Source organism: Canis lupus, chromosome 9, assembly GCF_003254725.2.
Source record: "Canis lupus dingo isolate Sandy chromosome 9, ASM325472v2, whole genome shotgun sequence".
Classification (NCBI taxonomy): Eukaryota; Metazoa; Chordata; class Mammalia; order Carnivora; family Canidae; genus Canis; species Canis lupus.
In genome coordinates, this window is record NC_064251.1 from 51,353,226 (window position 1) to 51,367,426 (window position 14,201).

The 14,201-nt window shown below is 58.7% G+C and overlaps 1 protein-coding gene across 8 annotated transcripts in view; it reads right to left on the reverse strand.

Moving 5' to 3' along the window:
• VAV2 (vav guanine nucleotide exchange factor 2) overlaps window positions 1-14,201 on the reverse strand; it is a 168,385-nt gene that overhangs the window by 17,741 nt on the left and 136,443 nt on the right. For all 8 annotated transcript variants that reach the window (XM_049114365.1, XM_049114367.1, XM_049114366.1 and 5 more), the window contains 11 exons: window positions 13,648-13,780; window positions 11,826-11,935; window positions 11,194-11,295; window positions 10,745-10,833; window positions 8,140-8,156; window positions 7,377-7,398; window positions 6,422-6,549; window positions 5,145-5,219; window positions 3,613-3,665; window positions 2,282-2,398; window positions 287-374 (listed from right to left, as the gene is read on the reverse strand). In XM_049114365.1, the coding sequence (XP_048970322.1) occupies window positions 287-374; window positions 2,282-2,398; window positions 3,613-3,665; window positions 5,145-5,219; window positions 6,422-6,549; window positions 7,377-7,398; window positions 8,140-8,156; window positions 10,745-10,833; window positions 11,194-11,295; window positions 11,826-11,935; window positions 13,648-13,780 (934 nt within the window). The remainder of the gene's footprint in view (window positions 1-286; window positions 375-2,281; window positions 2,399-3,612; window positions 3,666-5,144; window positions 5,220-6,421; window positions 6,550-7,376; window positions 7,399-8,139; window positions 8,157-10,744; window positions 10,834-11,193; window positions 11,296-11,825; window positions 11,936-13,647; window positions 13,781-14,201) is intronic.

The window sequence follows — 14,201 nt, forward strand, 5'->3', positions numbered from 1 at the left end:
TGCAGGCAGGGCAGGTGGGCCCCCCCACCCCTGCTGTCCTCCATGGGGAGCCCTCTGGGGGCTGAGGTCCCAACGTGGGGGCTGTCACGAGGTGCCTGCCACGCCCACCTCCCTGGATCTCCTCCCCAGCCACGCAGAAGCCCTGGCGGCCTCTTGGCCCTCTCTGAGCGTGGCCTTTGGGGAGTGGGGTGCCGGAGCTGCTTCTCCTTGGTATGGCGTCGGTGGGACCCCAGGGCCCTTTTCTGATGCCTCAGAACCAGGACACAGAAGCCGCAGGATCACATACCAAGAGGCTTTCAAATTTCTTCGCTTCTGTGATGTGGATCCAGCTGTCTTTCTCCACCACCTTGATGTGCTTCACCTCGTCGTTGAACCTGGGCAAAGTGTGCGGGCCTGGGAGGTCACTCTTGGGCCACGTGGCCTCTCTGGCCTTGGGGTCCAGGCTTATAACCTGTCTGCTGGAGCTAAGACCGCTGCCCTCGCCCTCTTACCCCAGCCTGAGCCTCTTTCCTGCTGCCTGCCACCTGTCGGTCCAACGTTGTTTATTTGAAGCCCAAACTCTGGGGTCAGCCTGTAGGACCCCAGGCCCCAAACCCCACAGCTCCATCCAGCCCTCGGAGACCTCCTGTCCCGGGATTCTGCTCATCCTCTTCTCTGCACTGAGGACACCTTCCTCCTCCTCCCCGTTTCCCACCACCTGCTGAGACCTCCACAGCTTGGTTTGTAAATCAAGGGTCTGGCCCTGGCCCAACGCCCCAGGGAAACAGCCCCAGCTGGCTCCAACACGGTCCCCTAATACTCTCCCCCACACCGTCCACTCCGGCTGATGGGCATCCCCAGACTGGCCACGCACAAGCCTGCCAGGGCTGCCCCTCTGCCATCCTCACCTCCTGGGCTTGCGTCCTCGGGGCTCAGTTCAAATGTGACCTCGCTGGAGAGCCTCCCCACACCCCCCTCCTCCCCACATTCCACTCCGGCCCTCTGCCGGCTGGTACCAAAGCCAAAGACATCACAGGACAAGGAAGCACATCAGCAACTGTTACAACTATAGATAAGAAAGTCCTCAGCAAATCACCAGCCAACCCAATCTCTCCTCACGTGTCTGCCTGTATAAACCAAACATTTACACCACACCAAATGCGACGATCCAGGAATGCAAGGCTAGTTTAACAACTGGATATCTGTTAGCGGAACAAATAGCTGGCAATTAATCAAATGCCGGCCAGCCAGCGTCCTCTCCTGGGGGGGTCCTTTGTAGACCAGCTGCTGTTTCTCTGGGATTTAAGGTCAGCCAGATGCAGAGGTAGGGGGGGATATTCACCCCACCCCAAGCCCCCCGGGCCAGTCTCAGCCCCACTGAGGAGCCCTGCAGCCCAGGCACACAGAAGGTGCTGCATGAACTCCCATCAGGAGAATGACATCTCTGCCACTCACTGCTCACTGCTGGCCTGCTGCCTCCACCGCTGATCAGCCACGTGCCCACCTTCCACATCCTCCCAGCACCTGACCAAGACTGTCAGAGCCCACTGTGCTGTCAATGCTTACAACGCTCCCCCTGCCCACAGCAGGTATGCGGTAGGTAACCTCTGCTGGGGAACAGGCCCTGCATACCCAGCCCCTGGGCCATGTCCAGCTACTGCACTGGACACTGGTCACTTCCCATGCTGTTCTCAGCTCTCAGTACTTTAGAGCCAGAGGGCTGGTTTCAGGCTCTAAGCATTTGTGGGGCCCCCTGGAGACCCCGCAGGTAGACTCCACTATTTGCCAGCCTATGGGCTGTCAGGAACTGACCCAGGATGTCTAGTGGGCATCCTATGCCAACAGTGACCAAGAACCATCAGGGGTGGTGGCGGATGTACAAGGGGGCTTCTTCTGGGCAGGAGGACACCCAGACCAAAGGCCCCTGACTGAAGCCACAAACCCATGGTAGAGTAACCTTCCCATTTACTCCAATGCCCACCAGCGGGGCTGCTGGGAAGTCCCCAACCTCTTCTAGCAGCCCTGCCCCACTCTGGCACCTGCGCTTGTGTGGTCCCCTGAACCGGGAAAACAGGGGACCAACCCTACCTGGTGGCTTTGGGCAGAGCATGCACACATGTCCCCGGCTGGCCGTGCCGGGCAGACCCACTGACACCTTTTCATCTCAGAAGTGTCCTGCTCTGGGCAATAATGTTCATGGGCACCCCCGAGCCAACAAGCACAGGATTCTAGGAGGATGTGGGCTCGTGGTTCAGAGTGGCCCTGGGGGAGAGGTCACCCTGACCCCGTCACCCCCACGTACTTGATGCTTATGGCAAAGCGCTCTGCCTCGGCCGGCCGCTCCCTGATTAGGTAGGTCCCGCTGGCATGTGATTTGAGCAGGTTGTCTGTCTGCTGCCTCTCCATGTTGCCTGCAAACCTAGCAGGTGGGATGAAGCAGGAGGTTAACACTGGTGCCACCCCCCCTCCCCCAGGACACCCAGGCCTCTGTGACAGCGCTGACGGCGCAGTGAGCCTCTGGGGAGGAGCATGTGGGCAGGGGAACGTCATGGGGAGGAATAAGGACCCCGGGTCTCAGCCTGGCCCCGACGTGTTTTCTACAGAACCCGGCCTCCAGGAGGTGCTCAGCGTCACATAAGCATTAAGGCAAATTTCTAAGTTTTCACTGTTGAAGAGCACATAAGAGATAAAAACTCTCACGCAGAGTTTTTACTTCTGCTGTGACACACGGGAGCCTGCTGCCATCTCTGTTAACAGGTTTTGGACAGACAGGCAGATGCCCCTTCACCGAAGGGGAGCCCAGCCCGAGACAGCCAGGTGAGCCCTACCACCACCCACCAAACAGACCTGGCCTCGCCCCGTCAGACCAACTGGGGACTTTCACAAACAACATGCAACGGAGACAGAATCTACACCAGGAGACGGAAGCTGTCACTCCGTCAAATGCAAATCACAGGCCAGGCCTGGACCTGTGAGCCTGAGCACGAGTGCGGGGTGAAGGGTACAGGCAGATGGATCCAGGGCATCTCTGACCTGGAGGGAGAGACCCGGCCCAGGGTAGCCGGGACACCGGGGGGCCAGGGATGAGCCCCCAGCTGAACACCCTGAGGCCAGCTATGCCTGGGGCAGGGGCTTACGGCACTTAAGCTGCCCATTGCTCTGTGGCCACCACCAGGGCGTGGAACATGGGAGCTACAACCACCAAGGCCGGTCCTTCTTCAAGGCAGTCAGGTGATAGGCAGGCAGGGCCATAAAAGCTGGGCCCCCCAGCTGACCCATATCTGTGACTCATTCTTCGAATGTCTACCTACAGGCTCTCATTAATCCCAACAGTGCCTCGGTTCTCATTGAGCCACTCCATGAGTAGACTTGCGATTGCAAATTTGGCCTCAAATATACCACTTTTCATACATTTTATACGATGAGGCTTGTGTAAAAAGAGCGCACCTGATGGCCTGTTTTCGTTCATCATGGGGAAAACCTGCCTTGGGGTAGAGAAGACTCCCCCAGGATCCCAGGGACATACGGCCAGCCACAGCCCAGCCACCCTGGAGACAAGCAAGAGGTAGCCTGGGGACCCCCAACCCAGCCTGCTCACGGGCTTGCAGGGCCCCCCACTACTGACCCACTCACCAGGGGTACGCTGTGTAGTCGGTCTCCCGGGACGGTGGCCGGCTGATGGGCGGCTGGCAGGAGAGAATGTTCAGGTTAACATCCCCCCGAGGGTTGCCTCAAGTGGGGCCAGAGGGGGCCTGTGATCAGCGTCCTGACCCTCAGGCCCAGCACTGGCTACCACGGTGTCCTGGTACCTGACCCAACACCTCACCCTCGGGCCCAGCACCAGCTACCACCACTTGGCCCTGGGGCCACTGGACTGAGGTCCCTGAGGGCGGCAGCTGGGACCCACCATCTCTGAGTAGATGTTCAATGGGTTTCACTGGATATGTAGCAGGCACAGGGACACAACCCTGGGGAGGGGGTGACCAAAGGCCTCAGGGATTTCTCTGCAGTGACAAGAGCACATCCTACAGCTAGAGTTCTTTGCTACAGATGGTTCCTGGCCTCCAGGGCAGGCGTCGTTTGCAGGCAGTGGCCTGTCCTCCAGGTGGCGGGCCACACGCTGGCCGAGCAGCCCTGGGGACTCCATGCCACACCCTATCCAGAGCCCCCACCCTGACCTCTCCCCACTGTGCCACAGCCGGCCACATAGACTACCTATCCATCCCCTCCCACCCCATTCACCACGTAGATGGGGAAACAAGCCCAAGGCAGGGAGGTGACCTGCCCCAGGCCACCTCCTCTGCTGGCTGGTCCACCTGACGCTGGCAGGTGGGGCCAGAGGCCAGGCAGGGCCTGCGGGGTGGACCATGGCTCTTGCTGCGTACTGGACTCACCTCCTGCTCCCTCTGGAGAAATTTCCCTCCAGCACTTTTAAATGCCTTTTTTTTTTTTAAAGAATTTATTTATTCATTCATAGAGACAGAGATAGAGAGAGAGAGAGAGAGAGGCAGAGACACAGGCAGAGGGAGAAGCAGGCCCCATGCAGGGAGCCCGACGTGGGACTCGATCCAGGGTCTCCAGGATCACGCCCTGGGCTGCAGGCGGCGCTAAACTGCTGTGCCATAAACCGCTGTGCCACCGGGGCTGCCTAAATGCCTTTTTAGGGTGTGGGTGGAGGTAATTCAATTATTCATGGCTGACTGCTTGATGCCTTTTGTAAAAGAGGAAGATTTGCTCCATCCTAGCCCTACTCGGATGAAAGGGCTTTTTTCTAAATATCCTGACGTCTAGCTCTGAATTCTTGTTAGGGAGAAGTTCTCTCCTCTCTGGGGCTGTATAATAGCCCCAGAAGACCTTACAGAGTCTTTAAAGTTTGGAGTCTTCTGTCCATTATAATTGCTGCAGGAATGCCCATTTTTGTGTTTCTAAAACCAGGGGAAATGCAGCACCCATACAGCTGAGCCCTTCAAACAGGAGGGCACCCCCTGCCCCCCTATCTGCTCTCTGGGCACAGCCTCAGCTCCAGGGCCAGCTCACCACAGTCACTCAGCAAGGACATCCTGAACAAGCCCAGACACCCCCCGCCCCCCGAGGGAGGAGACTGCGCTCAGAATCCCCAGCCTCCCGGCCACTGTGTTCCAGAAGCTTCTGTGGAAAGTGCTCACCCTTCCATCCACAGGGCAGGGCTTCACTGACGAGCTAGGAAAGTAGCCTGACTTCCTGGTTTGCACCAGACGACCCTGGAAGGAGACAGATGATGGGGTCCCGGCCTGGCCCGTGGGAGTGGGCACGGCGGGCACTTCCATGAGGGTCAGCTTATTCTAAGGATGGAGTGAGACCAGGTCCTACAAGCAGTGTGTGTTGGCACCACTCCCTGCTATAGCCTCGCTGACCATGACCTCTGGGTAGGAAGGGGGAGGCATCCCTACTTTGCAGGTGAGAACACCGAGGCCCAGAGAAGCAGCTTCAGGTCATGCTCAGAGCTGGGGTTAGAGCCCCACGGCCAGCTACTCGCCTGGCCTCTTATCAACAAGGCACTTCTCAAATGGAAGAGGCAGGGGGATCTGATCGAGGGAACCTGGACAGCCAGGGAGGGTCTGCAGGGGCTGGGCTTTGCTCTCCCTCTCCCCCCACGAAGTCCTCCTGGCAGCTGCTCGGCCTCCCCCTTTCATGCCAGCAAAGCCTCTTTTTGGGGCCACTGGGGACCCACAGCTCTGGTGACACCTGGGGTGGGGATCCGGGCAGCTGGGGTCAGAGCAGGACAGAGACTTTATGCTGCAGACACCCTTCTGCACCTTCTGAATCTCTGGTTATGTGAAGGTGGGGTCTAACACCATAAACCCACAAATACCCATGCGGTGATAAGCACCATCACAAAACAACAGTGACGGCAGTAACAGTAATGGGAAGGTCAACAAACATTCGCCCTAAGCAGGTCAAGGCCACCCCTGTTGGTCTCAGGTGCCCAGGGGGCAGGTGGGTGCTGAAGGGCTCCACCTCTGTGAACCTGTTAACAGAACCATCGGTTTCAGGCCTCAGAACTGTTAACCATCACAGGACACGGTCTATGTCCACGCCTGCCTCCACTCCACCAGATGGCACCTCTTGGGGGCAGGTGGGGGAGGGTCTTGGGCATGGTATCCCCCACACCAGCCCCCCGAGGGGCCCAGCATGATGCCTGATGGCCTCATAACAGTGCTGGCCCGAACGGGGGCAGGGTAGGCAGGAGGGTGTGCACAGCATGGCTGCAGCAGAGCCAGGGGGTGGGGGTGCAGGATGCACCACGGCAGGACAATTCTTCCCATGAAAGCAAACAGCCTGAGGAACACAGGGTGGGGATCCCCAGAATTCCTGCTTCAAGGGAGCTCAGGTCTTGCTGACAGGTGCTTCCCCCGCCCCCCCAGACCACCCCTGCCTGGGGGACATCGACCCCAGGACCCACCTCCCACCACTGAGACTCAGGGTCGCCTCGCAGCAGCTCGATCACATCACCCGTCTGGAAGGTCAGCACGGGCTTCCCGGGGGGAGCAGGGTTACCATGGTAATTCTGCACAGCCACCATCTTGGGACCTGGGGGGACAGGGCAGGAGGGGGCCCCTCAGTCAGTGGCTTGGTGCTGGCCGGTGGCCTGCCCACCACTGACCTCGGCACCTCACGTCCCTGCTAAATGTTGTGGGTAAACCATGGGACCGATGGGTTCAGGGGCTGGTGACAACAGCGGCCGCTGATTTTAGTGGCATTTCACGTGTTTTCCTCCAGATGCCCTTCCGATCTGGACTGAGTGTTAGCCGTGTGGGGCAGGACACAGGGACCCCCCCACAAGGCAGAGTCTGGGGTCAGGGGCAAGCAAGGCCCAGGGACTTGCTAAGGCCACACACAGCTGCTTGAGGTGGCCCAAGGGCTGAAACGGGGGTCCCGGTTGGTGCCCCAGGCATCTGCAGGCTGCCCCTGGCCTGAGCCCTGCTCTGACCCATGTAGGCCCCTGTCTACCAGGCCCGGCCCTGACACAGGTGTCCCCAGGCAGCAGCATGGCTCTGGTTTGCTTCTTCACCATCAGGCCACGGTGGCCCAGCATGACTCACACTGCACGGCTGGTGACGTCTTCCACCCCCAACAGTTAGAAGCCATGTCCCTGTCACACAGCACAGAGCAGGGGGACTGAGGACACGGGAAGAATGGCAAAGTGGCCACAGTGGCTCTCTGAGGCCCATCCTGTGGGGGCTCTGGCTGCAGCCCCCTCCCCCAGGAAGGGCCCCTGACCCTCTGCATGCTGGGCCCACACACGCCTTGGGAGCCTGGAGCCCAGAAGGCTGGGTGCGGCTGGGCAGTCAGGGTGGTTCCCAGAGTGACTGTGGACACGGACAGCAGCTGAGGGGGCCCAAGTCCCACACACTCACCCGGTCCTGCTCCAGAGGCATCCTGTGAGGGCAAGGACAGGCCAGTGATCAGGGAGGGCTGCCCAGGCATCAACACGCCCTGCCCCCCGACCCCCTCCAGAGAGAAGGGTCCAGGCAGGAAGTAGGGAGAGGAGAGGGACACATCCGAGTCCCATGGGCAGTTGTGACACTGCCTCACTGTGACATCCCCCCACGCACTATTACCTACACTCTCTGCCTTTGTGCCACTCTGTAGCCCCAGGACATCCGCCCCTGACCACGCCAGCCCTGGGGCCCCTCTGCTCTGAGCCTGGGGCTTGTCACCACTGTCTGGGACACGTCCTACCGCATGCAACTAAATGCTATGTCTTTCCTCCTCCATGAGGGTGTGTTTGTACCACACAAAAGGCCTTGTAAGCACCCTGTAAGTGCTGGACCCCACAGCTGGGGCAAGGCATGATGTCCACACTCCATAAGTGGGTTCGGGGACACCTTCTCTAAATTAGCCAGAAAGCTCTAAGCTACATCAGGCTGGGGGGGGTGGGGGCAGGTGGGTGGGTATGCACATCACAGAGCAGGGCACCCACAAGCCACCAGGCAGACAGAACAGGTGGGCAGCCAGGCTAAGGTAACAGGTGGTGGGGCCTCCAGCCAGCTCTCCGTGGGGACCCACTTCCAAGGAGGCCCCTGGTGACCGACAGCGGCCCCAGCAGTGGTCAGATCAGGAACAACAGGGCTGCGTAGGGCACAGCATGGAGGGAAGGGGACAGTTTGGGGGACTCACCAGGTCTGCAGGAGAACCTGAAAAGGAAGCACGTGAGGTGTTAGCAGACAAGCCACCAGCACCAAGGGCCTGTGGCTTCCACCCACCCGAGCACGGCTGGTGACTATGAGTCTCTCAGGTACTTCCGCTGGCAAATTCTGAGCTCTGGCTTTCAGGTGTCCATGGGAAACACAGACTGGCAGGCATGTTTCCTGTGTGGGCCAACCCTGATCCAATGGTGGCAGCTGCCTAAAATCCTTGGGCACAGCGTGGGCTCAAACGGCAAAGCCTCCATGATTGATTAGAGATGCCTGCCATGGGCAGGCGACAAGAGGTGTCAGGATGCACGCTCGCTCATGGACACGGGGCACCTCGGCTCATCAGATGTCCCGAAGATTCTGCTTGCCTCGGGGTGCCCCAGGGGAAGGAAGCAGTGCCAGGCTGGGCCCCAGCCATCTGACAAGCAGGGCCGCCACCCCACCACCAGACAAAGCAAGGACCACGGTGGCTAACAAGCATGGCTAATGTGACCTTAACGCCATCTGACACTCATGGTTGCAGGATGCTTTGGGCAGACAAGTTCCAACAGCCCCTACAGAACAGAGACTACCAGCCCGGTGGAACTTGGGTGGGAGGAACAGCGATGCCTGGGGCCCACACGTGAGACACAGCGAGGCTTCCCAGGGGAGGGGCTCTCCGGGGTGGGCAGCGCTGTCCTGGGACACACCTGTCCTGCTGCAGGCCACGGGCACAGCCCGAGCTGGAGCTGATGAAGGAGCACTGCCCAGAGCCCAAGCACAGCATGAAAGGCAGGAGTGCGGGACCAGCCCGGAACTCTCCAGAATAAAACCAGGTGCCTGGTGTGAGCCTATAATGACATGGGGCAGATGCCCATGATAACTCTGGCTTGCAACAGATACTAAACCACGCATCTGGTGAGACCCCAATTACAGGCACCATGAAAAGCACACAAACCTAAGAGACAGGGCAGCAGGGGGAGGGGTGTGTGTGCTGGGGGAGGGAACGTAACCGTGGTTGTGTCTGGGGGAATCACAAGTTGATGATCTGCTCCTTTACCTTTCTTTACATTTTGCAAATTCTCTATGGGAAATGAGTACTTAATACTCATAACACTAAAAACCCAGAAAGATTAATTCTAAAATAGAATACTTAAAATAGAATACTTGAAAGGAAATGTATCAAAACACCACCTTTGGTTATTTTTTGATAAGTTCAGGGAGATATTTATTTCCTTCTTTTCTTTTCTTTTCTTTTCTTTTCTTTTCTTTTCTTTTCTTTCTTTTCTTTTCTTTTCTTTTCTTTTCTTTTCTTTTCTTTTCTTTTCTTTCTTTTCTTTTCTCTTTTCTTTTTTTCCTCCCCAAGTTTTTGGTAAATAATCATATTTCTTTTAGAATCAGAAAAAAATAAAAGCCCAAAGATATGACCTGTCCCGTCGCCTGTGTGAGGGGACGCGGCCACCAGAGGGCGGTATCGATGGGCGAAGCTGAAAAGGCACTTTTGGGCCCCTGGGCTTCCAGCCCAGGGGAGGCTGGTGGGGCAGAGGGGGCTGCATCTGGCCTGTGGCCGGACAAGGGGGTCCTCCCAGGTCACAGCAAATGAAGAACAGACAAGATCTATTCTGGGTGGTGGTATCTCAAAGTGACAAGCAGGCCTGATAGATTTTTCCATCTATATGGAGTGAGTTAACCCTGTCTCTGAGTGCGGCTTCCTCGAGTGTGGACACAGTGCAACAGACCATCTCAGGGGGGTGTGGGAGGATCTGGGGCGCCCACCTGAAGTGTGGGGAGCAGAGAAGACACTCCTGGTCCCAGGCTCATGCTGTAGAATGAAGCGTGGCACCTGTTCCCACCCAATCCAGGGCTTAGCCCGCCCTGCCTGTGGCAGGTCCAGAACCTTCAGAACTGCCTCGGGCTTTCTGGCTGCCTGTCCAGCTGCTGCAGGCTGGGTGCTCACCCAGATGTATCTCCCAGAGGATCCTTGGCAGCCCAGATGTCAGCCGGGCAGGCTCAGGTCCTCCCACTGAGCCTCAGCTTCCACCCTGACAAACGGGCATGAAGAGCATGGGAGCCCCATAGGTGCCGTGAGTGTGTGTATGCACGTATGCACACAAACCGCCTGCTAACATGGCTGTAGCTGTGGCTAAAGAAGGTGCAGGAGAACCAGTCACAACTGGCATTTCTGTGATGGGAAACCTCCATGCAACTGTCAAGAACGTTCTGTGCTCACTTTGGGGTAGAGGTTCTGCAAGTTTAAAAGCAGAATGGGGTGGGGGGTGGGGATGCAGAGGCAGAGAGAAGCGCTGGAGCACACCAGTGAGCAGGAAGGGCTTTGGCAGGGAACGCGCCCACCAGCTGGGTCTCTTGGGGCTGTGTGACCCAGGGCAGGTGTCTCTCTTCTCTGAGCTCTGGTTTTCTCATCTGGCCCCTGTCCCAGTGGGGTCTTGGTGGTAGGAAGGGCGGATGTGTGAAGGTAGCCGGGCCAGGAGGAAGTACTGGGGCAGCTGTGAGCCATGGGACCCTTAGCTCAGAGCAGGTCATGGGGCCCCGAGGATTAGCCCTGGAGGTCTGTGTCCTGTGGGCAGGGCAGGGCAGGGGTCGATACTCACTGATCTTACAGGGAGGTGTCACTTCCAAACACTCCTTGTGTGCCCCGACACCACACTTGGTGCACAGGTACCCTTGGTAGAAGGTGCCCCTGCATAGGGGGAGGGGAGGGGGACAGTGAGGAGGGCACCGTGCCAAGGGCAAGGCCCGCCCTGCCATGTGTCCCATACACCCAGCCCTCAAAACCCTGGGCCTCTAGGACCCCCTGCCACCCCACTAGCAGGTCCGAGGCACCCACAGGAACGATCACCCTCGCTCCCGGCTAGATTTGAACACCCGTGGACCCAGATGGTCTGACACTGAAGGGACACTCCCCAGTCCCTCTGGGCCCAGCACAGTGCCAGCCTGGGTGGGGGCGGGGTCAGGGTCAGGGCGAGGGGGACATGGGCAGATGTAGCATCAGGCTCCCCTGAGGGTAGGTGGGTAGGGGCAGGGGCAGGGGCCTCCTCACCTGAGGAACATCCTGCAGGCTTTGCAGTTGGTGGTTTTGTCAAATGTGTACATCTGGAAACTGTGGTGGTTGGCGTTGGCTTTGTCTGGCTTGATGTTTGACCTGTCGGAAAGACGCCCAGACTCCATGAGCTGCCCTGAAGCAGGGTCTGTCTGGGGGCCAGCCAGGCTGCGGAGCAGGCCGGGCAGGTCAGGAGGCTGGGACTCACAGCCTGTATCTGCCCTGAGGCCCTGAGTGGGGGCTTTACAGGTGGGCCCTGCCAGCACGAGAGCTTGCTGGTAGGATGGTAAGGGGCAATGTCTTTTTTTTTTTTTAAGATTTTATTTATTTATTCATGAGAGACACACAGAGGCAGAGAGAGAAGCAGGCTCCCTGAGGGGAGTCCGATGCAGGAATCGATCCCAGGACACCGGGATCACGCCGGGGCAGATGCTCAACCGCTGACAAGGGTTTGTAGGCAGGTGTAGGATTTGTCACAACACAGCCAGTGTGCCCTTAGGGGTTTCACCGCATGCAAGCGTGAGATTGAATATCTCAACAGACAGTGCACTGTCTTAGTCTCTGGGTTTTTGAAATCGCCCCTGGCTGAGGGGCTCCTATGGCCCCCACGCTGCTGCCAGCCCCAAACTCACATGGCCATCTCAAACTGCTCCATCCACTTCCGCTTCATGTCTTCTGTCTTGCAGAAAAACTGGAAACCCTGCTTTCCTTGAAGATGAATTAAATAGAAACCGTAGGACCACTGTGGGAGGAGAAGGGGACAGGCTTACAGCTGGCCTGGCCTCAGGCACAAGGACCACGTGTGCAGGTGTAAAGGACTTGCTCATCTGCGCCTGTGTGCACATATGTATGTGTGTGTGCACCCCTCTAACATGTCCCAGGCACCTCTCCACCCGCGCCTAGCTGTGCCCTCAACTGAACTCTCTGCAGGCTCAGCCAGGGCTGGTTCTAATGCTTGAGCTGGGTCCCCAGGGACCTAGAACTGGCCAGGGTCCCTCCAGGACATAGGCTACCCACTTTCAGTTCCTGAACGTGAGACTAAAACACTCACTGCTCTGAAGTAAAACAACAGAAACCAACCCAAACCAAAGGCCAGAGAAGGCCATGGGCTGGGGGAGTCTACAGCAGAGCCAGCCCACAGTTGCCCCGAGCACCCGCCAGGACTGGCCATCTCTAGGGGCTTTCTAGGGGGCCCGGGAAGAAGAGTGTGGAAAGTCTGAGCCCATTTGTGTTGGAAAAGATGTAGGGAGAAAGGAAGGAGGGAGGGAGAGAGGAGGAAATGAGGGAGGAAGGAGGGAGGGAAAGGGGGATGGAAAGGAGGGTAGGGCGGAGGGAGGGAAGGGAGGGAGGGAGGGAGACGGAAGGAGAAAAGGAAGGAAGGAGAGAGAGGACAAAATGAGGGAGGAGGGAGGGATGGGGAGGGAGGGAGGGGAGGAGAGATGGAGGAGGAGGAAAGAGGGAGGGAGAGGGAGGAGAGAAGGGGGGGAGGGAGGCAGGAGGGAGGCCTCAGGCTCAGAAAGGAAAGGGCCAGCTGGGCCCTTAGGACAGGAAGGCAAGGGAGCAGGACTCAGGTGCTTACCATTTTCCCATGAGACTAGAAGGCATGAGGAGAGGGGAGCAAAAGGGGAGACAGATCATTAAGAGACTCAGCCTGGCCCTGCACCAGGTGTCACAGCCCAGGACCCGCCTCTGCCAGGGACAGGGCTCTGCCTCCCAGTGGAGAGGTGCAAGGGCTGGGACCCTGGGGCTGTGCCCTCAGCCCCAAGCCTCGGGAGCTGTTTCAGATATGGGGCGGGCTTGAGTGGCTCACCCCCAAGTAGCTCTTCCAGGTGGTACCACATTCTACATTCCAAACTCTGAAGTCCAGAGCCTGGGATTCACATCATATGGGCTCCCGGCCCCCAAATCTAGCCAGGGGTGCATAGAGTAGGTGCTTAAGCACTGGGCTGCAGAAGCCTCTGCTGAAGCAGGACTGAACCAGAGGAGGGGGTGGCAGCATCCACGATCCCCGCCGCCCACCAACCCGCGCCTAGAGGCCCTGGCCCCGCCCCAGCATCTCTAGCCCCGCCCTCCCACGGCCCTAGTCCCGGCTGGACATCACTGTCTAATCCCCCACAGGCAGGCCTCCCCCTGCAGGGGCAGTGAGGGCTGAAGTCAGGCCGCCATGGTCAGAGGTCTGGCTCTCTCCAGGCCCCTCTGCAGGCCCCTCATCAGGGGCTGTGATCCCAGTGGTGCCCACCCTCAGGGAAGACTCACAAAGGGCCCAGGAAGTGCTGGGCTTGGCATAGAGTGACAGGAGGTGATGGATGGGAAGCCCTGTTCACACTGCAGAGCCACACTGTGGGGGCCGGTGCTGATGTCCATGCCGGCTCCCAGGGTTCCCAGGGCACCCCCACGGCTCCTCCCTCAGCCCCAGAAGGCCCTGCCATCACCACCAGGCAGCCCAGGGCCCACCTTCTTGACGTCCTTGTTGTTCATTGGGTCATCGGTCATCTTGTGGAAGAGCAGCTCAATAACTTCCTTGAGCTCATAGCTGTAGCCTCTCCTCTTGCAGACAATGACCACCTTGTCGAACAGGAACAGGTACCTGGGCCAGCAGTGTGGGCGGGGGGCCTATCAGCACAGCCACGGCCCTGTGCTCTGAGGCCCCGAGACCGCCAGCGAGTGTCTGGGGCGGGCAGCAGGCCGGCTGCTCCCTCTCCAAGCTGAGCCCACCCCTCTGCCTGGCTCAGGGGCCAACTCTGACCCTCTGCCCCAACAGGTCTCAGCTGCTCCATATAATTCCTCCAGGAAGCCCTCTTTGGCTACCCATCTTCCATGGCTCAAGACTCACATGGGCTCCTCAGGCCTCCATGCTCCAGCCCCCACTAGACCAGGAGCCCTGTAGGGGCAGGACCCCTATATCTACCGTGACCCTAGCCACAGGCCCAGGCCTTGCCCAGTGTAGGTGCACATGGAGGACTCTGACAGGCAGGGGCCATGCTGGCTCATCTGGAGCCTTCCTCGTC